General features: G+C 41.9%; 1 protein-coding gene across 6 annotated transcripts; it reads left to right on the forward strand.

Annotated features, from left to right (window-relative positions):
- The first annotated feature begins 1,111 nt into the window (after positions 1–1,111).
- Positions 1,112–23,003, forward strand: NTMT2 (N-terminal Xaa-Pro-Lys N-methyltransferase 2). 6 transcript variants are annotated; one of them, XR_008467924.1, is made up of 5 exons: positions 1,112–1,423; positions 8,819–8,994; positions 14,873–15,122; positions 17,760–20,458; positions 22,602–23,003. XR_008467924.1 is itself a non-coding variant. In XM_054210796.1 (5 exons), the coding sequence occupies exons 2-5, from the start codon at positions 6,811–6,813 to the stop codon at positions 18,104–18,106; spliced, it is 933 nt and encodes a 310-aa protein (XP_054066771.1). In that variant the 5' UTR covers positions 1,285–1,423; positions 6,703–6,810; the 3' UTR covers positions 18,107–23,003. The 6 variants fall into 6 exon arrangements, 4 of the variants coding, with proteins under 4 accessions (XP_054066770.1, XP_054066772.1, XP_054066771.1 ...); XR_008467925.1 differs by having other exon boundaries at positions 17,760–18,722; positions 20,356–23,003; XM_054210796.1 differs by adding an exon at positions 6,703–6,970 and having other exon boundaries at positions 1,285–1,423; positions 17,760–23,003.
- Positions 23,004–25,700: the final 2,697 nt, after the last annotated feature.

The raw sequence follows: 25,700 nt of genomic DNA on the forward strand, positions 1-25,700 counted from the left end.
TTTCGCAGAAGCTTGATCAGATGTTTGTCAGGAATTGCAGTACTGCTCAGGACATATGGCAGCCCTTTTGTGTTGGAAACATCCAACTTTCTGATCGTATGTTGCTGTGTTATAGTGTGCCTACACTGCAGACAGCTGGAATAAACAGCTTGAAAAGGGGAAAGCCGCACAAGCACAATGTGTGGAGGTCAGTGCAGTCAGTACAAAGCCCCCATCCCTTTGCCAGGTACCTTTGCAACTCAGGAGGCTTGAAGCTCTACGACGCTGAGTGTCTGAACTACCAAGGGGCAAACAAGGTTTTGAAGCAGTACCTGTCTCTCCTTGTCCCTTGAGGGCCTGATCCTTCTCTGGGATGAATGATATACAGCCCCCTTCAGCAGCTTAGCATTCTCCATCCTAGAAGCCCTTCATCTTCTCGCCCTACTCCCCCTCTTCTTGAATTTTGCCTGCTGTAGTGGCCTGAACCTCCTTCTCTTTTCCAGCTAATATATTTGTCTAAGTTTGTTAGTGGGCAGTTTATGTCCTTTTGTTTTTCTGTGTATTTTGTTAGCTAAAGGAAGAAGCTCTTACCCTTCCCTGACTTTACCATTCCTGTGTTCCCAGACAGCAATTTCTTCCAGCTAGCCTCTGATGATGAGATAGTCTGTACCATTTAAACAGACTAAATGAACCCGGGCAGACTGTAATGCACAGAGAGTGACCTGCCCTGCCATACACAGTGGCAAAGCATGGAGTTTGTTAGGACACACAGTTTGTGTAGAGACATGTCCATTTTCTGTCTCCTGGCCTTCCTCTTGGGTGCCCTGGACTGAAAAACAAATAGCGAGGGGAGACAGAGAAACAAAATTGCCCTGTGAGATATAAAAGAGGGAAATGGGAGATCCTGGATTATATCTGAGTTCCTTTGAAGTGAAAGCTGAACAGATTAGGAAACGTGTAATTGAATTAAAGCCACTCTTTTTTGGAGTAGATATACTTTTACCCTGGCTAAGCAATTTCCTGGTTGAGTTTTTTATCACTTTCCAGCACCTGCTCGTTTCAGAGGGCGACACTCCAGAGATTACTCTGAGCCAGTGCCAACAGCCAGCATTTCTCACTCCCCTCTTGCCTGCCTCCACCCCCTGCACTGCGCGAGACACACACCCCGATATAGAATGACAGCACATTGCCACAATTTAAATGACGCTGTCTCTGCCTCTTCGGAAGGACAGATCCTCCAGAGAGCACCAGCCACAGAAACTGTCCACCCTTGCAAAAAACTTCTTTATCATGGCGTATAAAGCAGCACATTTGGCCTTTAAGTCACGCTGGCACAAGACAGACGAAGAACTCTGTCGGCACAGTATGTCCTTCATCTTGCATAGGGCGATCCGAAATGACTTCTTTCAGAGTTACCTTTATCTGCTGGAAAAGCTTCCCCTGGGTGAGTAGCTGGTGGGGAGAAGCGTTTGTGTGCGTGTGTGACTGTGCTCTGGAAAGACGTATCATGTTAGATGGTTGAGTGCAGACACATTAATGACAATAAGTAGTAGTTTTGAGAAGCCTGGCTAGAGAGAATATAGTGCTAGCTAAACCATTTGGTACTCTCTCTCTCTCAGCTCCCTCTTATTCAGTACCCCGTTGTTTTACCTAAATACTCCACAGATTGTTAGAGGGGGGAAAGGGAGACACCACAAGAGTAAAAGAAAGTTTGGTTTGGGGATGATGGTACCTTTTTTTGTCACCGTTTAGGTAAAACATTAATTGACCTGTTGGGAATTCAGAAGGACAAATGCAAAACTAGCAGAGCTGACAGGCCTTACTTTCTGTTGCTTGATACCTTGTTTTGTTGTCATTCAGTGTGTCCTTGGCCTTGTCATATGTATTGTTTTGGACAAGTGCTTGAAAGGTAACGATTTTAAAATTTTTTTAAACGGTCTCTGTAATCCAGATCTCTGCGGCAGGCTGTTTGTTATCTGGGAGAAGAATGCTTCTAAAATGTTTGTTTATAGCTAAATTTCAGCGAAAGCCTCAGGTACAGGATGCCAAGACATTTTTTTAGCTGCAGAAAATGCATGTGCATTTCTTATGAAAATTTGACCCTGAATAAGAACCAAAATTTCCCCAGGAGACTATAGCCAAAAAGTAGATTTCACCTGAGTCTGTATTATGTTAGCATGGCAGTTTTTAAGCAGAATTATTCAGCCTCCACTCAATCTGAGAATTGTACATCTTGGAGATGGAAAGGATGTGCTCTTCACAGTGAATTCTTGAGAGCTTCTTCCTGATTGAAAGATCCATTTAGACGAGTAGATTATTTTACCTGATGGTGTGAAACTATACAGACTCCACAGAGAACTGCTCAAGATGGTAGAATTCATGAGTCCTATAAAGAGAAAAAGCATTTCCGTGTTATTTTAGTATTTTGATGTGGCTTTTTACATACAGCAATATTTGCAGCCATTTAAAATGAAACATGGAAGATAAATAATACTACCCCTAGTGGTAGGTAGCTGTGTACGATGGAAAGGAAGGAAAGATAGGAAGGAAAGTCAATTATGGGTTGCTGTAATCTCAAGAAGTCTACGAAAATGTTATTCTTTCATTTGTTTTGAAAAATAACGTATTAGAAACTGATCTGGACTTCCTACAATGTAACTATTAGTGTAAGTACTAATAGATTATTTTAAGGCTAGGGGGTACCATTATGAACATCTAGCTTAGAATTTCACATAAAAGTTCCTGCATCATGTTTGTAACTTATGACTGGGTCGCAGTATATATTTATGAAGACAAAAATACCTTGGTTTAAGGGCTGCAAATGACTGAGAATCCATCAGTCCATCATTAAGCTGTTTGCGGGCCTAATTGCTTCACTCTTGTAAAACTGTATTTTATTTCTTCTCTGAATTTTATTTGAACTTCCATTGCTAGCCAACAAGCTTCATAAATTGTTCCTGTCAGACTAAAGATCCCCTCTGCTAGGTTTTTCATGACCTGAATCATTAAAACTTCACTAAAAAGTGTTCCAGCTTATTGGCAGCATATCCAAATTAATTTGACTCTGTGGAAAAGATACTGTGAGTCCAGCCTTCATGTGAAGATGCAGTATGTCTGTTACTCCACGGTTATTGTCATGGAGTAAAAGTGTACATAAGGCCAGGTAATGTGGGGTAGCTTGGGCGCTCTGAATACACATCCAAGAAATTTCACAGGATGCTAGGATGTCATGGTCTGGATGGGTGGACAATCGGATGGGTAAAAAGTGGTTGGGTGATTGGGCTCAGAAAGTTGTGGTCAAATCTTGAGGTCACTGGAGGTACCGCAAAGGTCTGTCCTGGGACCTATCCTGTTTAATATCTTTATCAATAACCTGGAGGAGGTGAAGGACTGCTTGCTCATCACATTTGCAGATTGCAGTCAACTGGCAGGACTTGTCCACAATTTCTAGGTCAGGACTGCCATCCAGAGGTACCTAAATAGGCTGGAGGAAAGAGACAGTGGGAACCTAGTGAAATTCACATTCACTGAAATTCAAAGGTAAATGCCAAGTCCTGCACTTGGAAAAAAAAGAACCTTTGGCAACAGCAACACGGGCTGGGTAGTAGCTGGCTGGAGAGCAGCCCTGCTGATAAGGTTTTGGTAGACAGCAACGGAACATGAACCAGCAGTGTGTCCTGGAAGCAAAGGCCAACAGTATCCTGGGCTGTATTGACAAAAGCATAGCTAGTTGATCGAGGGAAGTGATTATTCCTTTTTATGCAGCAGTCTTTAGACGATATGCATGGAGTCTTGAACTCCCAATGCAGGAAATGACATGGAGTGAGTTGGATGAGCTCCAAGATGGTGAGGGAACTGGAGCACATACCCTGTGGAGAGAGGCTAAGGGAATGGGACATGTTCAGCCAGAAGAGACAGCTTCAGGGATACCAAATATCAGCCTGCCAGTACCTGCAAGATCACGAAGAAGATGGAGCTGAGCTCTGCACAGTGGTGTGAGGCAGGAGGACAGGAGACAGTGGCATAAATGGAAACAAAATTTCAGACTGGCTATACAGAAAAACTCTTTCCCCCTGAGGACAGTCAGGCATTGGAACAGGTTGCCCAGGGAGGTCTACAGTTCTCCATTACTGGAGGCTTTCAAAACCAAGTTGAATAAAGTCCTGATGAACCTCATCTGACCTCATGTCTATCCCTGCTTTGAGCAGAAGTTTGGACTAGAGACCTCCTTAGGTCCCTTCCAGCCTGGATTATCCTGTGATCCAGTGCTCTCTGTGGTGGAGAGGCGAGAATGTGGTGGGTCTGAATATCTCTGCAGAATGACATTTTCCAGTTCAGTTCAGAGTGGAACCAAGCAGAAATGAACTGAACTTCTCAAGCTTCAAGACTAGATCCAGATATCTCTGTGTAAACAGTATTAAACGACTAAAGCAACACTAAGACTGTGACCTAGCAGTTAAGTTGTGTGCTTAACCCTAAACATGAATAATAACACTGAAATCAAGCCTCACATTGAAACTTGCGGTGCTGCCCAGGGTCAGCAAGGTAGAAAGCTTGCTTCGAGCTATGCTAACTCCATGCTCCTCCCACTCCATTGCTAGGTTCAGTGGTGCAGCACTTCTAGGCATGCTTGCTTAGGAGCTGAGCGTATCTGGTATCACAGCCTGTTAAGAGAAACATGTCACTTTTACAGAACAGGGTAACATTTATAAATAAAAGACATGAGTAACTTTAGGCCCTGATCCAACAATGTACTTAAATGTGTGTGAATGCCCTTAAGCCCAGTGGACTTTAATAGAGCTGCTCAGATGCTGGAAATTATGCATGTGTTTACACGGGCTGTGGGACTCGGTGCCAGTGGGGTGTGGTCTGCAGTGGAAAACTTAGATGATCGGTCCATAGAGACAGATATTCCCATGTGTGAGGCACGTGTCTGTAAGTAAAATTTGCTTTGGGGGTGGGCTGATGTTCATCTTCTATAAAACAGAATTTAAATGGTTCTCAGGCCACAATGGAGAGGTGAATTCTACCCTATACTCAGATAACTATTTTTCAACTGATGCACAAAGCAGATGTTGCATTTAAAATGGAATGCTTAGCCAAACTGGAATTAGTTCAATATCTTGCAGAAAGCAGTTGCAGCCACAAAATAATGTTCACAAATAAAAACTTCAAAAAATTAGTTGCAACATTTACTTCTGCCAGGGAAATTTAGCCGAGTAAACCCTGCAACCAAGAACTGTAAGACAGTCTACTGCAGGTAGTGATTGCACCCTGGTTTACATATTAAGCAGTCCATTTCTCTAGAGATTTAGATAAGATGCACTAGAAAACAAAATTTTGAACTGATCCATAAGAAAATATTAGAGATAATGTTTTGGACTTTGCAGGGCAAAAGGGCTTAGGTAGATACCCTCTGTCTAGACCAGGGGTTGGCATTCAGCTGTAGATCAACACTCTGCATCCAGACTGTGCTTGCAGCAACTGAAAATTAACATCTCATGTCTGTGGAGTGACTTTTAGGGAGCCAGTTCCTGCTCTCAGCCTGCTTTTGCAGTGGGTTTGGTTTAGCCATCTCCACTCAGAGGACCTGCCAGCAGATTAGGCTGAGAGACCAAGTGCGCCATGAAAAAAGTTTCTTCTTACTTTACTAGAAATGCATTTCTAACCTTAAATCTTACAAGTCACCTGCCTTAACACTGAAAACCTTGTCTGTGAGAGAAAGCTGCTCTTCCTGCGCCCAGTCTCTGAGAGACTTGCAGCCTCCATCATCCTGTCCTGCCTGTGCCCTACTTTACAAAGTTCATTGAAATCAGGCTGTGTATCTGTAACAAGTATTTAATTTCCTGATGCATGAGATAGTCCCACATGGCTCATGGAAAGGGAGATGCCTCTGGCTAGACAAGTCCTGTGATGAGAAGGAGGCACGCTGGAGCAGAGCTGCAATACTAACTGCCACCAAGGACATGTGTGCCTCCTCGCACTTCTCTTTTAGGGTAGATTCCTGCAAGCTGGCAAACCTCCCTCTCTCTCTGGTCCTGCTGCTGGAGCCTGCATGCCAGGCACAGCTGCGAGGCAGATCAGAGTTGGGACTGACTGGCTGAGTCAGGAAAATTGGGTTGTGCATTGGGAGAGTTGGCAGCGTTGCAAATTTATGAGAGGGAGGAGTAACATTGAGGGAGCAAGAGGTGGAAATCATCTGCACAGATCTGCACGCTGCATAAGTGAGACTCTGGGGGTCCACAGAAGACTTGGGGTACAGTGCCACCCTTTACTTAAGCCAGTATCTTTGCATGCCCTCAGGTGGGAGACTTGCATTAAAAGATCTTTACAAAATTTGATGGGTAGAGAAAACCCTATGGATGCTGAGACTAGAGCCGGTCTCAGATGACAGCACGTAAGGCAGGGCTCTGGGGCCCCAGCTGGCCCGGGAGGAGCCCAGTCAGCTGGTGTATGCATGCAAGTCCTGGCAGGCATTCTGTGAGCCTGACACTGGTTTTGAGTGAGAAATCTGAGAGCACATGCTACAGATCTGATATTCTGCACAGCGTATCATCCCCATGTGTTGCCTCGGGTCAGGCTCGTGTTTGGAGTAGAAGGACTCTGAATATCTGTTGTTCATGCTGCCAGCTGCCTGCAGCACCCTGTCCTAGTGTGCAAACAGCCTGTAAATGCCTTTCTCTTCAGTCTAGCAGAAAGGGCTAAATCACTGTCCCTTGATAGGTCCATTGAACAAGCCCTAGAAATCATCGCTGGACTCTTATATGGAAGATCTTGCAAAGCCAACGTGCAGGGATTCAGTTCTGTTCACCAGACAGGCCGGCATCTGGAATGGAGAAAAAAAAGACACAGAGAAAACAAGATGGTGCCACTCCTGGAGGAAGATGGACATCACTTACTGGAGGAATCACAGCCACCGATGGAGTCTTTTTCCCAGACTGTGGAAGCCACCCTGGCCAAGTTATGCTGGGGATTGGCTGCTGCCCCCTTGGTATTAACTTCTTCAGCTAAATGTTTTCTTCTGAGTATGTGAATATAATCAGTGGAGTGTGTAAAACTCCCAGGTTTGACCCTTGCTGGGCTCAGTGCTTCTCGTGGTATAAATTTCTCAGGCATAACATAAATGTGTAATGGATTAAAGCTTTAATAGTATCCGTTCGGCAGTTGACTTAAGCAGGTGATGACAAGAGGGGCTGGTAATGCTGCTTTTGTTGGATGAAGGATATGCCAGGCATGCTGCTTATGTGTAACCCAATAGCACTATTCTGTTCCGAGTGGTCCTTGGTGGTAATTATTCCTCATCCTACTTCCTTTGTCCCCCCCTCATTTGCCTCCAAAATGTCATTCTCCTGCTGAGGATGGGCAGGCACACACTTATCATTCCCTGCTGAGCTTGCTTGCCCTCAATAAATACATTCCAGGCTCATATTCAGGGCCTCTGGCCTAGCTCTCATCCTCTGTGAGGAGGGCTTGTTCCCCAGCCGGCATAAGCAAGGCATGGCCTGTTCAGACCCTTCCTAGAGCGACCAGCAGTGCTCCCATGGATGTTTAAAGATGCGGTGACAAAGTACTGCTCCCTGGTCCTTCTGTGTACGCAGCTGGCAGGGAGCTCTCCCTTTCCATTGTTATTAACCCAAAAGATGTTTTGCTGCCGGCTCATTTCCAGTTCCTTGAGCAGGCTGGGAATCTGCAGCAGAGCTGGTCTCACGCTGCAAGGTGGTGCTCGCAAAGATTTGTTCCCAGCGTGACTCCATCCCTCCTTATTGCTTAGTTTTCATAGACAGGCTTGTAGTTGTGTTTTCCTTGGAAGGTCTGTCTGGCAACAGCTGTGTGTCGGACACAAAGGAACGTGCCCGGACACCTGTATGTGGGCATGAGATAGTAAGAGGTACTGGTTTCCAAGCAAACTGCTTATGGCCTGCCTCCATCCAAACTTTTGAGCTGTAAAACATAATTACTTTTGATATGCTGATGCACATCAAGTATAGAAAAACACAGGATGCGGAGGATAGACCTCAGTTTTTTAAAGAATAGAGGAAAATAGCCCTTTACCCAGCAAAGCTCACAAGTTTTAATAAAACAGATTCAGACTTATGATTGCTGTATATTACCAGCAAAATAGCCACGCAAGGAAAAGAAACAACCAAGCTTCTGGCACACAGGAACTTTCCAGTATATCACCCACTGATTATCTTGCCCCTTGATCTCTGACAGATGACAATTTAGGACTGTCTCTTCTAAATTGTCTCCCCCCGCCCCCCCCAGTATACTCATTTAGACCTGAGACTGCCATCTGCTCTGTGGTTCAGCTTACTGGCAGTGCCACAGACTGTATAGTATCTCTAAAAATAAACCAGGGCAAGTGCCTCATTCATCCACTCTCTTCTTGGTGCACTCTCCATGCAGCTGTCAATGGCTAGAAAGCATATATGGAAATCTGCAAAACGGTTAGGTTTGTGATAGTGGAAATTATGACCCTGCATAGCAATAAGTGCCACCCATAGCTTTTCTGGGAGCAAATCGAACCCCTTGTTCTCTTTGGCATGCATGTTCACTTCAAACTTGAAATTATTTTTCACTGATGTGAAGACATAGTGTGACAGCAAAACCAATGTCTGAGCCTGGGAGGCACTGAATTTACCCAAAGGGGGCTGTCCCACTTCAGGGTCTTGCAGGATTAAATCCAACACCTTACCTTCCATCTTTGCTTTAGAGAAAGAGGTTTGGTGATTTGAAGGCTCAACTTAATTTTATAGATCTGGGGTCATGCCTCCAGAGCAATAAACTAAACCAGAAGTATCTGTCATTAAGAATAAAATAGTGATTTATCTGCTTGCAGTGAAACTTTACGCTTTGACAAGTCAAGTTATCAATGGGGAGATGCAGTTCTACGCCAGGGCCAAACACTTCTACCGGGAGGTGCCAGCCACAGAAGAGGGCATGATGGGAGACTACATTGAGCTCTCCAATACAGACATTGAATCCTCCAGGGAGTTTCTCAGGAAGTTTGTTGGGGTGAGTCATTTAATCCCATCTTCTGCAAAAAACCAGTGGTGATGTGTCATAAATGACATGCACTGCACCTGGTCACATATATTTTAAATGGCACCATATGTCATATTTGATACGCAGTTACGGGTCATAACTGACTGTCATTGGGTCTAGTAGTGTATTCTGTGTCATCGTGAATGCACATTTTGCCTGGCCTTATGTCATTATTTCCCTGGTTTGCACCCTTTTCTTATGCTCCAAAGCTGCAAAGAGGATTGTGCAAGGAGTTCTTATAGCTGTGTTTGGGTGGGAGATTAATTCTCAACACAAGTCTGGGACCTTTCGTGATAAAATCCTTGCTGGCTTCAGTGGGAGATTTGTCTGTGCAAATTCCTGCAGTCCATTTGGGAAAGTAGCTGAGACTAAATGCCAAGTTTCTGTTTTGCTTATTTATAGATAGTTCTGAGAATGCTGCAACAAAACCCAGCCCTCCTCCTCCTCCCCCCCCCGCCCCAAACATTAGGAATATATAGAATAAGCTACCCGTAACCATTTTTTCTTGAACATTCAAGTGTCACTGGGGACCTTTGCAGGCAGATTTCTAAAGGTCTGTAAACATCTTCAAAGGTCTGTTTTGACCTGAGACGCAAAGAGATGCCAAGTGGTGTTTTAAAAGCACCTACAATAGCAATATCACTTTGGCACTTAGGTTTCAAAAAATCCTGTTGATGGCTAAATGTGTCTGTGGGAATCTGCAAATCTTTAAAAGTGTTGCCTGATGGTTTTCTGACCGCCCTTCCGTCTTCCCAGGGGAAAAGCCCACTAAATTAGCTCAACAACAGTATTAGATGCTAAAGAACCTACAAAGCTACAGAAAAACAAATTTCTTAAGTTCTCCTGCTCACAAAATGACTAGTTCTATATAATGCTACCATAGATCTTTCATTTTCTGCTCAAGTGTACAAATTTGGAATAGCCAGGTGACCTTTTTGTAGTATTAATGATCTACTATGGAAAAAAAAGTTCAGTAGATGTTGTGTATAAAAAAAGGGCAGTTTAAATGGATTGGGATGGAAAATGAGTGTGGCTTAACAACAGATAGAAATCCTTATAGCAGTGAAGGGCAATTGATGGCAAAGTTTGCTGTACCTGACAGAGCGAGGCTTTTGGAGCACTGAGCTGGCAAAACACAAGTGAACAGCTACATTTCTTTTATTAACAGTTCTTTGTATTAATGCAAATGCAAAAAGGCTTCACAACATTTCAAAGCCTTGCTGTATCAGGCTTTCTACAAACACAAAATAAGAAAATACAAATGAAATTCATCAAAGCAGCTGAACCTGATGGTAAAATGGCATTTTCAGAAAAAAATTAAATGCAATTTATAAGCCTAGAGCCAGCTCAAGGCATGTTCCATAAATTTTACATAAGTCTTGTTTGAAGGACATTGGTGGAATTCGAGTAGTGCATAAGCGTGTACTCAGGGAAAGATTTCACGCTTCCTAGACATCATAGATTCAGTTTCCTGAACGGCAGTTTTATATCACACTGTTACACTTTCTCATCTCCAAGACCTGAAAAGGAAAGAAGTACAGTCTGTAGCGGAGTTTCACATGCCAAAGAGAAATCATACCCAATGCATCAGGTGTGATGACAGATACAAAATACTCCAGAGCAGTGTTCCTACTCCTATTATTAGCCAGGGTTAGAAAGGATACTCTGAATGGACAAGATCAAACAGGAAAAATAAAAGAGGAACAGAAAGGAATCTGCACGTTTTGCTGATTCTGATTTAGTTGGTTAAAGCCTGTCCCCTGTTGAGATACCGTCAATTGGTTATGTTACTTATGGTTTATTTTCCGTTCTTACTACTGCAATTTGAATCCTCCTTAACCAGATACAGATATTTACTGGCTTTCTGTAACTTTATTGTAAAGCTAATTTGAGTTATGTCTTCACAAGTTTATGGCTCTATGAGTAATTTTTTTTTCCAATAAGGTGATCAAGACAGAAAAAAGCAATTTGCTTCACCCTAATATAAACTATAATTTCTTTTTTAAAGAGAAGTTTAACAAAATCAGAAATTAGAAAAATTAGTTTCAGATCAGCTGAACGTACTTCATTTAAATTTTTTATTGTTTTACCCTGTTTTACTCTGAAAAACTTTCCCCTTTGTTTTCAAGAGTTCAAGTCAGTTCCAAAAAAAAGATGCTGTTTAGAAATGAAAAGTTGACAAGTTATATTTTTTTCCTTGAAAGTCGTGAAAAAAAAGTATCTTGACATTTTCAACATTCTTTCCCATGTTTTTTGGCTATAACTGTTCTCTAAATTTGAAATATCAATTTCACAGAGAGTTTTATTCTTCCAAAACTTTATTTTCTGGCAAAACTAGTGCTTCTTAAAAAACAGTTGCCCAGTTCCACTCGAATTACCCCTCCTGAGTTAGTTTGGCTGGTGTGGAAATGCCACACAGTGACATTTCCCTTACATGACTGATGTTGCATACCTTCATGTATGGCATTTCTTAGCATGATTCTTAGCACCACTGTAAACTGAGCTACAGATTTCTTTACCGTTGGAGAATTTATCTTGCCTGGGCACATGGAAGGAATTACAGAAAAGACTAAGGACTTCACTTGTATTTTAGCCTGCCTCCTTCCCAGGCGAGTCAAAACTGAGTTAAAAGTGCCACTGTGCTCAAGTTAAGAGGTTTTATGTGTGTGTGGGCAGAACTCAAACCAAAAGCAACATTACTTGAGCCAACAGTGCTGTACAGACAAGCTATAGTCTGTCTTAGGTACAGTCATACTTGAAGGGTTATCAGCAGAGCTCTAACATTGCATATTTATGGCAATGCATTAATGCCAGTTAAAGCCTTGATGTCCACTAGACACTGTGTTTTCAAGTGCCTAATCCGGATGTAATGTGTAAAAAAAGGAAATAAAGAAAACAAGTCATTAATTCAGGAGCAGTTGTGAGCTTTAGGTGTGTGAAATAATACAGACCAAGATTATATTAACTTTATAGCTCCCTTTCTGCCGTAAACCCTTTCTCCCTTTCTTGCCCTCAGTTCACCTGCCTGATTGGTTACTTGCTGAGTGAAAAGCTTCTCCAAAGTGATTCTTCTCCTGTTTGATCAAGGGGATGGAAGAGACGTTGTTGGAAATGTGATTTTTATTTTTTTGTTTTTAATTTAGAAAGAAATCCACTGTCATATTTTTTTTTTTCTGTTTCTTGGACTCTGGTTTCTTTTTCATCCTACATATCTACACTGCCTTCTTGCCCTTCCAAGACCTGAAGTAGCATCAGGAACATATTCCACAGCTCTTTTGTCCCTAAGGAAATTTGTGAGTGCCCTATTTAGATTTACAGAAGAATTTTTGGGTGTGTATGTGCCCTAAATGATAGTGATTCAGAGTAGTGGGAAGCAGGTAATCAGGGGAGCAGTCACTCTTAAATTCTGAAGCCTGTTTTGGCTTAAAATTTCCCTTTACACTATTTTTTTAAATAAGGAGTCTGAATTTCAACTCAATTAGGCTTTTGGGAAAATGATTGCCTTCCAAAGAAAATGTTAATACCCTGTCAAAGCTCTGAGCACTTCCAAACTGAAAATATATTAGCTGAACATGGAATTATGTCAACATTTTCATTACAAATGGAGCCGTGGTGCTTCAAAGGGCTTCTCAACTGACTGCCTGATGCTCTTGCTCCCTTTCAGTGAAGTCTGGGATCAAGCTTCGTCTCCCACGATTGTTCCCTTTCCTTCTTCTCGATGGCAAATGGAGATGTGTCATCAGAGGTCTTTTCTGTGACACATCATGGGAGATGAATTCCCCAGTTTAAGTGAGGTACTGTGACTATAGGTTCTCTGAAGCACAAACGTCAAAGAAGTTATATGGCTTTTTGCTGAATTCTGTTATTGTTTTGGTAAGTCATCCTGGTTTTCTCACCAGCTTTCTCAAAGATTTTTACTTAAGCACATCAGTGTAGGCCTGTTTGTATCTGCCAGCAAACAATATGGAAATCCACCTTGTAAAGATCCAAGATACAGTTCCTTCTCCTTTCATGACCTCAGTATTACAGTTTAGCCTGGTTCTCAGTAAAAGCCACCAGCTCCTAAGTGCAGCCTGGGAATGAAGAATGTCTCACATTTTCTGGCTAACTACAAACAGGTAGTCTCCAGAGTCCAATAGGGTTGAAGGCCTGTGGACTCTTGCACACATCAGGAGATTAATCTTCCTAGGTATACAAATTGTGACCAGCAGCCCTGGAGACTAGTGAGAGCCTTTGAGGTCCTTGTGCTCTTTCTACAGTTACTCTGTGTAACCAGATGCTCAGCCGGGCTATTCATAGTCATGTCATTGACAGTACTGTCCTTTGACCTTAATAATCTGCTGAATTACCCACTGAAGCAAGGCCAAAAAAAGCGGTGAGTTATGTGATTTATGCGTGGTCATTACAGAGGGGGGTCTCCCAATGAGCAGGAAGAGCAAGACTCTTCCTGGGCTTATTTCCTTTAAGAGCAGTGAAGTTGCAGCAGGGACTGTGGCCCATAGCTTTCACTTCAACACTCAGTTCCAGGGGACAGGGAAAAGGTGTTTACATTTGCTTTTAATATGTTTGTTCAACAGATAACTTTGGCCAGGGGAGCTGCAATCCCACAGTCAGTGCATGTACAGACTTAAAATTTCTGTTTTACAGAGCAGCAGTAGGCTCTTAAGAGCCTTTTTATAGCTAGAATGGAAGCTTTAGGGGTGAAATACAGCTTTCATTATAAAGCTCCTTTTACAGTGACTCATTATTTTCTCATAGACATAGCCTTTGTTCCACATTTTTTCATGTCTGATCTCTGTCCAGAGATGATATTTATGAAGAAAAAAAGATCAGTTAAGCAAAATCTACTCAATCATCTTTCTTGTCTCTATGCCTAAGAAAGAAATTCTGTATATGCTCCAGTCCAAACTCTTCAAGTTGTCGTAAGTTACCTACAACTCCAAGATCCTTGTTGAAACACAGCTTGTTTTGAAAACTGCACCCTGATCCCAAGGATGCACTCTAATCTAAAGGGAGCCTACAGGAAAGATGGGGAGGGACTCTATCAGGGAGTGTAGCGATAGGACAAGGGGTAATGGTTTTAAACTGAAAGAGGGGAGATTTAGATTAGATATTAGGAAGAAATTTTTCACTATGAGGGTGGTGAGGCACTGGAACAGGTTGCCCAGAGAAGCTGTGGCTGCCCCATCCCTGGAGGTGTTCAAGGCCAGGCTGGATGGGGCTTTGAGCAGCCTGGTCTGGTGGGAGGTGTCCCTGCCCAGGGCAGGGAGTTGGAACTGGGTGATCTTTAAGGTCCCTTCCAACCTAAACCATTCTATGATTCTACGCTGTGTATATCTGCAGAGATGTCCATGGACACCTTGGGAGTTTTGTGCTGCAGAAGTTACTTTTTGCGTGCAGTATTTGGTATACGCTTACTTTTTTGTTAGGTGTTTACAGGGCTCAGAGGCTTATCTAGCCACGTAGTTGGCTGTGAGGTATGAATATTTGACAGATGAAATTGCAAGGACTTTACAAAGACCAGTGGATCTTCTGAGAAAGCGAGGAGCTTGTGAAAGATAATGTCTCTTCTTATACCAAGCAAAAACTTATTGTACAGCAATAAATGCAGGGCTGCAATAAGGAAGTCCCATCAAGAGCAACCCGGGAGCATAGCAGCCCAGCTGGGCTCACACATAGGTACTCAAAGCTGTATTGGTACTGTCCCAAGTTCTTATCAATCTTGCAACAGCCCTGCACCAATAAGACACTAGGCTTGGTAGACTGAAGCCTAAAGTGGGTAACGCAGTTGCTGTGATCTTTCAGGTGATATTTTTCAGATTTCAAATTATTTTCTTGTATCCCACAGGGGGTGGGGAAAGCTGGCACCAACCGCGCCCTGGACTGTGGCTCTGGGATAGGTCGTATCAGCAAGCACGTCCTGTTACCAGTTTTCAAGAGCGTGGAACTGGTGGATATGATGGAGAATTTCCTGGCTGAGGTCCCGAACTACCTGCAGGGCAAGGAGGACAGAGTAGAGATGTATTATTGCAAAAGCCTCCAGGAATTTACTCCAGCTCCACAGAGATATGATGTCATCTGGATTCAGTGGGTTTCAGGTTAGTTCAGCATGATTCATCCAGCCTGGCATCTCAGAGAATTATACAGCCTATGCTAAAGTTTATGTTAAAAGAATGGTGCAGCTGTAAAAGGAGGTTCTCAAATCTTTGGGACTGCTTCCTAAAATCTCAGAAGAGACTTCTGAGAGTTCTCCTCAGCCACATGCACTCTGGGTACAAATCAAGTTGTTTTTTTTCAGGTCATATACTGGAGGAAGTTACATGTTCTTGGAGAGTAGCCTGCATGCTAAGGTGCAGCTGAGGAGTAGGCCTCATATATGGGTTTTCTTGAGCAGGGATCCTCCTTCTTCATTGCCAGTGCTGCAGACAGATACACAGCGTTGTCCTCACCTGGGAGTAGGGATATCTGAATCTGATGATTATCAAGACTTGGGGGTATTTCAGGAAACAATGTGAAAAAAGCCATAGTGAAATCACCAATACCTATAAACCAGATCATGTCTTACACGTGCACCGGTGATTATCAAACAGGTTCACTTAGCTATGTCCCACAGTGCCCCCTCATATAAGAGATATCTGATTCTTCTCCTGCAGCCACCCCAGTGAATGCCCTGCAGCATTAAGAGCAGCAGACTGGTGATCAAATAATGTGGGCTATGTTCCTCACCAAAAAAAAAATCTTAATTTTTTCTAGAAAACCTGCTGAGGTGCCTAACTGTCCTTCCAGAAAGAAGATTTTCTCCTAATCTGTGAACCTAAGTGTCCGTGGTGCAGCTTCAGCTGTCAGAAGTCATTATTCTAAAGCACAAGAGGCCTGAACAACTCCTTCTCCCCAAAACCCCAGAGACAGTTTCTTGCTAGGCAAAAAGAAAGATAAAGGTAGAGAGAGTAGCACAGGAGATGGTTTTATTCAGGAACGCTTATTTGTCCTCTACACATAGTCTTAAAAACTAATGAAACTGAGCTGCTTTGGATAGGTCTTTATAGCTGTACAAGCAAATTGCTTCAGAAAAGTATCATTTTCCTTTGTATTTTTGCTTTTCTTGAACAACCAGTCATTGCAGTAAGTGTAGCCCCTGCCTCATCTTGTAAGCAAATCCCAGACAACATGAGACTGAATGAGCTAAGACTTGTCTGAGGCTGTGCTGATCAGCTATGTCACTGCTAATGAAGGGAGCATATGCCTTTTCTTTAGCATAGACACAGATCTGAATCTCCTTCCTCCATCAATTTCAATTAAATATGTAGTGATCTTAAGTATTAATCAGACTTCTACCCCTATCTTGAATTTGGCTGAAATATGCCAACAAGCTCACTGCTTTTTTGGTGGAGCGAGGGCAGAGCTACCTGATAGAGAGCAACACCATAAAGATCTCGTGTTCTTATGGAAGTAGGATAAAAGATAAGTTCAGAGAACATTAAGTTCCAAATTAGGTGTTCAAAAGCTTCAATGAATCTTGCCAATGCAATCTTGATTTGTCTTATGTATGCCTAAGTATACGAGCACAGACTGTTATTTTATGAAAAAATAAAAATTCAAGTTTACGTTTCATATAGAAATTACCATTTTCCTTCAACTTGAAAGGTATTCAGCTTTAGGCTTTGGGACTTTTTTCTTTTTTTTGCGGGGGTGGATAAAGAAACCTGACATGCTGTGTCAAAATGTGGTTTTGAAATGACAACTTCCATTTATAAATGTTTAAATCTTCCATCAAGAAAACTAAATATTTTGACTAGAAAATACGATTTTTTTTTTCAAGTTTTTCATTCCGTTTCTGACCACCTGTCCTTGTTAATTCATTTTAGATGTTTCACATGTGAGAGTTCTCATTTTGCTCTTCTCTGAGCCCTGCACTACTGATCTCAACGTAACAAGTACTGATCTTTGAGAAGGAACGATAAAATACACATTCTCAATAACATCTTGAAAAAAGCACTATTTTTAAATATATGTGGTATATGCAAAAATCACAACAGTATGGGGTAATATAAAGAGTTTATTTGTCAGTTTGGAAGGTCTTGCATTCCTCACTGGGTCTTTGATCCAGAACTCCTTCGATGGGTACATAATGTTACACAAAGTTATAGAGATGTGTAGCGTTAAAAGACAGAAGGGACTGTTAGATTATTTAGTTTCACCTACTGCATATCACAAGCTGTCGTATTCATTCCTTTGCCCTTGTGCTGAGCCAGTAGTTTGTGTTCAGTTAAAACATATCTTGAGAAATTCAACCATGCTTGATTTGAGGACTTCAAGAGGTGGTAAACACCACTTCTGTTGGTAGTTTCAAATGGGTAATTACTTACACTGTTAAACAGTTGTCACTTATTTCCAATATGAATTTGTTTGGCTCCAGCTTCCTGCCACTGATTCTTATTATGACTTTAACCGCCAGATTAAAGAACCCTTCAGCACCCAGTATTTTCTCCACCATTCCCATTGACTTCTGTCCACATCTGTTGCTACTACTAATATGGATCCTAAATATTGATTTGAGTTTGTAACTGCTGATCTCGTTGATTTTCCAAGATTTCATAATTCAATCTGGCAGGACTAGAACTTCTCCTGCAAGAAACAGGGTATGGAGACTCAGATCAAGGCACCATTCTGATGTGTACAGAGGGAGTCTGTTTGAAAGGTTAATAGTGATCTATTTTCCATCTTTTCATCTGTAGGATATCTGACAGATAAAGATCTCCTGGAGTTTCTCATCCGGTGCCAGAATGGCTTGAAGGATAATGGTGTTATCATTCTCAAGGACAATGTAGCCAGGGAGGGCTGTACCCTGGATTGTCTGGATAGTAGTGTGATCCGAGACCTGAACATCCTCCACAGCCTCATTGAAATGAGTGGACTCACCATCCTACAAGAGGAGAGGCAGGAGGGATTCCCTGAGCAGTGTGTGCCTGTCTGGATGTTGGCCATGCAGAAAGGCCCTGGCCATTCCCGATTGCATAGTGAGACTGCGGAGACTGGACTATGGATGAACCGCAGGACTGGGAAGGAGAAAAGCATCGACTAGAATCCTCCTAACCATGCACTGCTACTACTACAAATCTAGGGCAGCAACTCCTAAAGGAACAAGGGGGAATTACAATTGAGCCATCTTCTCCAGGGAATAGTCTGCTTCTGAATCCTGCCTGCTTCATCATTCTCTCCATTTTTAAAAGTCTTTCTAACAGCTCCTTGTCAGATTTCCCGTTCATTAAGTAGTCAATACTGGACAAAACTCAACTAATATAGAAAATAATTAGGTCTGAAGTTTCTGTAGTGGCTAATACATTTTGGAGTGTTCTGTACAAGGTGTTAATAAATAAACCCGTTTTTTACTATGGCACTTAAATCTTCTTGGAATTCAAGAACGATCTGTCCGATCACTGAAGCAGGAAATTCAAATAACTTCTGGAAAACCAACCCAAATTTTGACTGTCATCACTATCATGACTATACACTATCTGTACTTTAAAATATTTAAACGAAAAATGTAAGGAAAGTTTTACCCATCTGTTGGCATCAGCTATGCAGTTTTGGGTGTTTTTTTCCGTGTTTGTCAGTTTGGACAATAAGACAACCTGGTTAATTTTCCATTTTTAGGAACTACTTTATCTTCCTGATGTTTCTGTCACAGAACAATAGTGGTGCGTAAGGGTTTTCACACTGCAGGGGAAAACTTAGATGACAAGTATATGCATGTTTGCATTGAAATTTTGTGAAAAGACTGCCCCGCAAATTACATTCTGGAAAATATTTTTTCAAAATGTTCACAGTGGAAACCACTTGAAAGCTTCTCTTTATTATTCATACCACTGTAAATTTCTTTCTTTCCCACATTCAGAACAAGTCTGGCACCATATGCAGAGCTAATGGGATTTCATGGGGTGTTAATAGTAAGACTGTAAGAAGAACTAATACAGTATTGTATTAATTAAGAACTGTACTAAACTGCAGAGGGTGTTAGTGTAACCCAAAAGCATCTATGATTTATATTCAAACAGCAGCTGTATAAGCCTGGATTTGAAAATACTAACACACATACCATCTCCTTAAGCCTCACCGAAATTACACATTAAGCTTCTTGTATCCTTCATGTAGGCGCAGAAAATGCTGTGGGAGGACAGAAGTTCATTTTGCAAAAAAATTCAGAATTTGAAATTCTGCTTCATTCTGAATGAGGACAAGAAGGGAGAATTTTGAAATTCTTTATGAAGGAAAACCACACAACTGCAGAGTTTTCCAAGTTGATTAAAATTTTTCATTCGGACAAAATCAAATGTTTCTTTTGAATCGGACTTTTAAAATAATTTGCACTTAGAATATTATTAAATGCAGTAAAAATTAAATAGGGCATGTTCAAGATTTTAGAAATTAATGATAACATTACAATGGACTGTTCCGACTCCATCAGAACTTTTTTCGTGTTTTATTCCCCTGAAATGAAATTCTGGCAAAACTTAGCAGACCTTTCAAAGGGTTGCGTTATGACAAACCTCCATGTTGTGATGGAAAGACGTTCTGTAAAACATCCTCCGCATGACTGTAGGCACAATTATCTGTGTCAGATATTGTCATCTGTGTTAGATTAACTCACATAGAAGCCTGAAGATAACGAGATCAGGGAACCTCTCAGCTGGATTTTAGTACACTTTGCCATCCTTTGATAATGAATCTCCAGTTTTGGTTTTAATTGTATAACTCATCTTCGCTAGCAATATGGTTGCATATGTTGAGAATTTCCAATTTATGGCAGAGGGCTTCCTGCGGTCAAATCTTATTCAGTAATTGTTCTCTTAATGTGCCATCGCTAATTGTAGCATTAAGGAAAACAACCCTGGTGATTTGGTGAATATTCTGGCGTGTCATATAACCTAGAAGCCTATGATTCCCATGACACAGATGCTTCTGGAATGTTTTGGCTAATTCTTCCATTTTAATCAACTGGTAATGGACGTAAATTTAGTATATAACATTGTTAAAAACCCTAGGTGAACAGTTAGATTCTGGAATTGTCCCCAGAACTAAGCCCCTACAGAAATGTGTCCCCCTTTAAGCCACCACAATGCTTTCATTCTGCCGAGGCTGCTAAAAGCTGGTGTGATCTTTGCGTGCATATGAGTATGTGCAGATATCTGAAGGAAACACAGTCATTTGTTTTACAGGAAAGAGGCATCTGGCCTATAGTTAGTAACACTGGTTAGCAATAACAGGAGAATATTTAAACGACCTTTATGTGGATTACCAATTAATTTGTCCTTCACCATTTTCTTCTTTCAGCCAAAGACGTCTGCCATGGTGCAGAATACTTGGGGACTGCTGGAGATCCTGGTACAATCGTGTCTCTGCCAGGCATATCTGAATGGTGTTGGTCACTATAATGGTGAGAGAAAGGCATTGTGGAAATAGGGAAGTAGACAATTTTATACAAATCTAAACAGCTGCCACATCTCACAGGGCAGAATATATCAACTGTTCACTTAACACACCAGAGTGGGTGCAGTTCAGTAATGAAAGACGTCGTTCCAAGATGGATATAGAATGTAACATAGTTTAGGATGGAAGGTAGAATATAAATGACTGGTATTGTTATCAGTGAAATACATATACATAAACACATAATGAAAATTGGTTCCCTTAACTATGTGAGAACTGAGACGAGTAAAATCTTAATTTAGTAGGAAACCCCATATGTCATGTTCCCCGCATTCCTGGAAATTAATGTTTCATGGCTATGTTGCTTCCACAGTAAAATATTAAAGCTTTTCTGGTGACATAATAAACCTCAGGAGTAAAGAAACACAAGCGCTCCAGGGGCTTAAATGCATGAGATTGCTGCAGACTGAATAATATTTTGGTTTCCTCCTTTTCCAAGGTATATTTTAATTCAAGAACTCCCAGTCAACCAGTGTAGGCCATCCTTAAGTGTTTGTGAATTTGGGTAAGGGCCGTTCTTGGCTTAAAAGTTCAGGGCTCTCTGGACTTTACCATAGTATATAATAATAATAATAATGAATCACAAATTTCAAACAGAAGATCTTGCTTAGAAATCATCTATGTATCAGTTGCTCTTTGGTGTTCAAAGACCGGTTAATCAACTCAGATGCTCTGCCTCAACTTTCAGGTTACTTAAACCATGCATTTAAAGAAGTCTTTAGCTCATCAGATTGCAGTGGGAGTTTGAATCCCATTTGTTTGGTGCTCGTTTAAAATTTGTTCCCGACCAGAAATTTAATCCAAGATCAAGACCCTGGCTGAAGCAAGGTTTACAGAACATTCAAGGTCCTTCAAGCTCAAGCCCTCATTCACCACTGATGGGTAATTAGTGAAATTCCCAATTAGTCCTTCAATTGGATGTTTCTCCCAGGCAACCACTACTCAAGTAAACACTTAGCCAAAGTGCAATAAAGCCCACTTCTGCCATGTCACCACTAAAGCTCTTGGCAATGCTTCGTTTCCCCATATTAGGTCCGGTGCTTCTATTCTGTGTGACTGGAGGCCAAGTATTATCTTTATTATATGAATATGAGGTTCCTTGCAAAAGGGATCCCCAAGCCCTGAGAGTAGCCCCCAAATGCTACTGCAACCCAAACAAAATGTAAGGAAGCAGTTACTACAGCAGTCTGAACAGCAGTCCCAACTCTGCAGCTCCACCAACCATCAAAGCTGAAGCTGTTCATGTTCTGAAAGCAACTCACACATTACAAATGTCCTTTCATTCCTAATTGGAAGAGAGAGCCATCATTTTGAAACATACCACTGAATGGATGTTGTAAAATATTTTGTTTCAGAAATACTGAAATGATCATATCAGATATTTTTAGTTTGACTTTCTTGTTTGGATGTTTATACAATCTAGTCTAAACTGACATGTTATATGAGATAATATAATACATGATATAATATTGTAATAGTTGAAGTGAAACGATAGTTTCCTACAGAATACAGTACATTCCGTGTCCCCAAATTCAGTGAAACGAGTCAGCAATTTCCAGAGGAAACAGTCATTTCAAGAGGAACAGTCCTGTCAAGAAGTATTTACCCAAACTCTTTTTCTCCAGACGTAGACCATCCATTCAGGCAGCTTGCCGTGTGCCTGGTCTAGGCAGCAGCCACTTTAGGCTCTTTGACAGGCAAGAAGAAGAAGCTGGCACCTCCAGAGCAATTCAGACCACCTCAGAGCTGAACTGGCTTGATATTTCAGAGAGTATCCGCTCTCCCTGGTGGTTGGACAGTGGGAATAAAAGTGCATCCTTGTTATAACCAATCCAGTATTATCGTCGTTAATGTCAAACAGAAGTGCAGCGTGTCCTGAGGAGCTGTGACTGTCGAAACCAGAAAAAGGCATGGGGAATTTGATAACCAAACACCCATTAAAAATCAAAGTCGTGGTCCCAGGGCACTACATTAATGGGAGCAATATATCACTGCATAATGCCAACTGACAAAAGCTTTGCCAGTTATTCCACTGAGTGCCCTGAGTACCTTTATGCCATTCACTTTTTTTTTCCATTCTCTTAATCCAGGCTCCCCAGAGCGTTTACAATGGAATATCAGACCACAGACCTGTCCAGAGGAACTTGACTGTTATGTCTGATTAAAACCAGTTGTGTTGCATCCCATCCCTCTTCTCTTCCTTTGATGCTTCTTCCAACTTGCCAAGAAAATCCCTCCTCCACTTGCCAAAAATGATTTGTTCTCTGTGGACATCACCACCTCTCACTGAAGTAAAACAGATTACCTTTGATTTTAAGAGGAGGTAATTCTGTTTATCTAAGAGCAATAACAACACGCTGTATTTCAAACATACAGGTTAATACCTGTCTCTTTCAGTTGATGTCAAGTAGGCACTCACAGACCTTTGTACCAAATAAAGCTCACGTTCTCATCATCACCATAAATAACAATATTTTTATGACAGTATACAACCCTAGACCTTGCAGTATGCGTTATCAGTGTGTTTGGGATAAGGAAACTGAGGCATAGATGGGTGATCTGGGCCACATTACAGCTTTACCTAAGTGGTAGCTGGGAGTGATCAGCACCTCCACAAATCAGGCCACTACAGGAACTACAGAGTGTTTTGCAGGCAGGCATAAACTTATTCTGGTTATGCTTCCCGCAGATTGAAACAGCATGGTTGTGATTAGCCTGCTTATTAGGCCAACCTGATATGTCCTGCAAAGAGAGGGCTCAGGCTGAACATTGTGCTTACGAACATAAACAGCTTCTGTTCCTTTCAAAGCATTGGAAGAACAACCTGATGTATGTCTGCAGCAAAAATAAAGACTGAAAACTGGTGGAAGGTCTCTCTTCCCTGTATCTCTCTTACAAAAATGTTGAATTTGCAGGCATTTCAACCTGTTGTGGTATCTTCAGGCTTCTGAGACTATAACATTTTTAGAGGCATTTGAAGATGCAGAAGTCTTTTAAGTGCACTGTGGCTTAGCAGATACCTATTGGTGTCTTTGGATGCCTGTAAGTCTCTGAAGATTTGGCTCAGCTTCACACAAGACTACATTTCCAGAATTATCTAGGAGACCAGATCTGAATGCATTTAAGTGCCTGTCAGTGAAGGTATGCATCTAGAGGGATTTCAAAAGCGTTTGGCCAATTCAATCAAAGTTTAGCATCAGCATGTCTTTGAAAACCCCTCAGGGAGATGTAGGCATCTTAGGTACAAATAATCTCACTTGATTTGAGACACCTAAATATAGATGTCTCATCTAAGATAATTGTCTAGGCTCTCTTTACAGTCAGTGGAGAAAAACTGGCCCACGCAGGAGACAGTCATGGCAGGCCCATGCATTCATCCCATTCTGGATAGAAGTATTACAGATCCAAGCAATAGCAAAGTCCTTCTGAAAGCTCCGTTGAACTGCACCACTTTACAGTGACTTGAACTGATTTGTAGGTACATTATGCTTGATTGTTCCCTTCTCCCTAACCTCTGACAATGCCCTGATTCAGAGACTGTCTCTTCCAGACCTGTATCAGAGATTCCCAAACAATGGCACACATGCCCGAAGTGCTGTCAAGCCTCTACAAAGTGGTACGCAACAACTTCTGAGCAGCCCTCTGTGCACACGCAGCCTGATGCTGCTGGGAGCAGCTTCAGTTCCTGCTGCCACTGCTGCTGGGACCATACTCCAGTGTGGCAACCCTCCCACGCTCCTCCAGTAACAGAATAACAAACATACAGCATCATCAGAAAGTCAAAAATCACAGATCTAGCTTCACAATCTTTGTTTGGAAGATTTCTCTGTGTGTGTACACACACCATTAAAAGTTTTACAGATCTATACACATACACGTAGTATATATGCAGTTTCTATTAGCCAAAGTGACCTGCAGTCCTTGGAATATGTGTGGCTTGCCTGCTTGTCACAAGACATCTGCTGCAGTGAAACAGGGGCTGCTATGTAATGTGGATCCCCAGCCACACAAAGGAATGATCCAACACCGTTTGCCAGGGCAACTATTGCTGGATCAGCACTGGATGTCATCTGCTCAACCTGGCTCCATTCCAGGACTCCATGGCAGGATCCCTTGGGTGACACCTGGCCTGTCTCACTTGTAAAACTCACGCGGATCTGCCCTAGCCTCTTTGAATTAAGTTGCCTCTCAGTCATGCGAGGATTTTGTAAGGATTTTTGTAGGATCAGCTAAAATGAGGTAATGACCTTGTGGCTCCCTTCTTTATGGCTGCACGTAATCATAGGGCACACCAGGTGTGAGATGCATCTCACCTAATTTGGACATCTAAGAGACACTTGTCTGAGGTTAAGGTAATTGTCAAGACTTCCCATGACTGTCACTGGGGAGAGATCAGCTCTGCCCAGAAAGCTTCTTCCCTCCCGCAATGGTTATCCCATATACTCAACTGCAGAAGGAGCCTACAGGACTCTCTTAGGTTTATACAAGTCGTTCTTAGGTGTTCAAGTGAGGTGAGATGAATTCCATCTCAAATGTGTGGGAATTCATGGACCCCGCTGTGAGACCAGTTTTCAGTGCATTCAAATCTATTCTTTCTCCCATAGATGTGCAACTCAGATCTGCAGCCCCAGCTGTAAAAATCTTACAACTCTGAAAGCCTCCACTGAGGACCAAAGTGAAGGCAGTTGGGAATTACTCCATCTTGGACCTTTTAGCATTTTCCTTTCAGAAGGTATGAGCACGGATACTCCTCAGTGGAGTACAAAATTATACTGCTGTTTGACTTGTACCTCCCCCAGATGGACACGATGAGTTTCCTAAGGGGTGCTTTTCGCACTCTGGATTGATCAGTTTAACAATAAGCCAGGGCTGACCCTCTACTGGGTCTTATTAAATAATACACTAGCCTTATTTATGGATCAGTACATGTGTGCACTGCTAAATAAACAAGTGGTTTCTCCTAAAATCAGGGTACCATTGGCAAACTCTTAAAAATCCAACCCATAAAATAAACAGACCTCAGGAGTTACCTGTGACTTCCACCACTGCAGTAACTTCAAGGTAACAAGAAGTCAATAAACCCCCATCAACAAAATCCCCACTGGGATCCAGCAACTGAGACTCTGAAGCAGCAATCATCAAGAGAAACTAAGCCATTCAGTAAAACATTAACGTTCCCAGAGGAACCA

Source organism: Rissa tridactyla, chromosome 8 (assembly GCF_028500815.1).
Source record: "Rissa tridactyla isolate bRisTri1 chromosome 8, bRisTri1.patW.cur.20221130, whole genome shotgun sequence".
Lineage (NCBI taxonomy): Eukaryota > Metazoa > Chordata > Aves > Charadriiformes > Laridae > Rissa > Rissa tridactyla.

Coding starts and splice junctions, on each gene's coding strand:
- NTMT2 (XM_054210795.1), top strand. CDS start 1,180: ATGACGCTGTCTCTGCCTCTTCGGAAGGACAGATCCTCCAGAGAGCAC. Junction 1,424..8,818: donor GCTGGAAAAGCTTCCCCTGG/GTGAGTAGCTGG, acceptor ATCTGCTTGCAG/TGAAACTTTACGCTTTGACA. Junction 8,995..14,872: donor TTCTCAGGAAGTTTGTTGGG/GTGAGTCATTTA, acceptor TGTATCCCACAG/GGGGTGGGGAAAGCTGGCAC.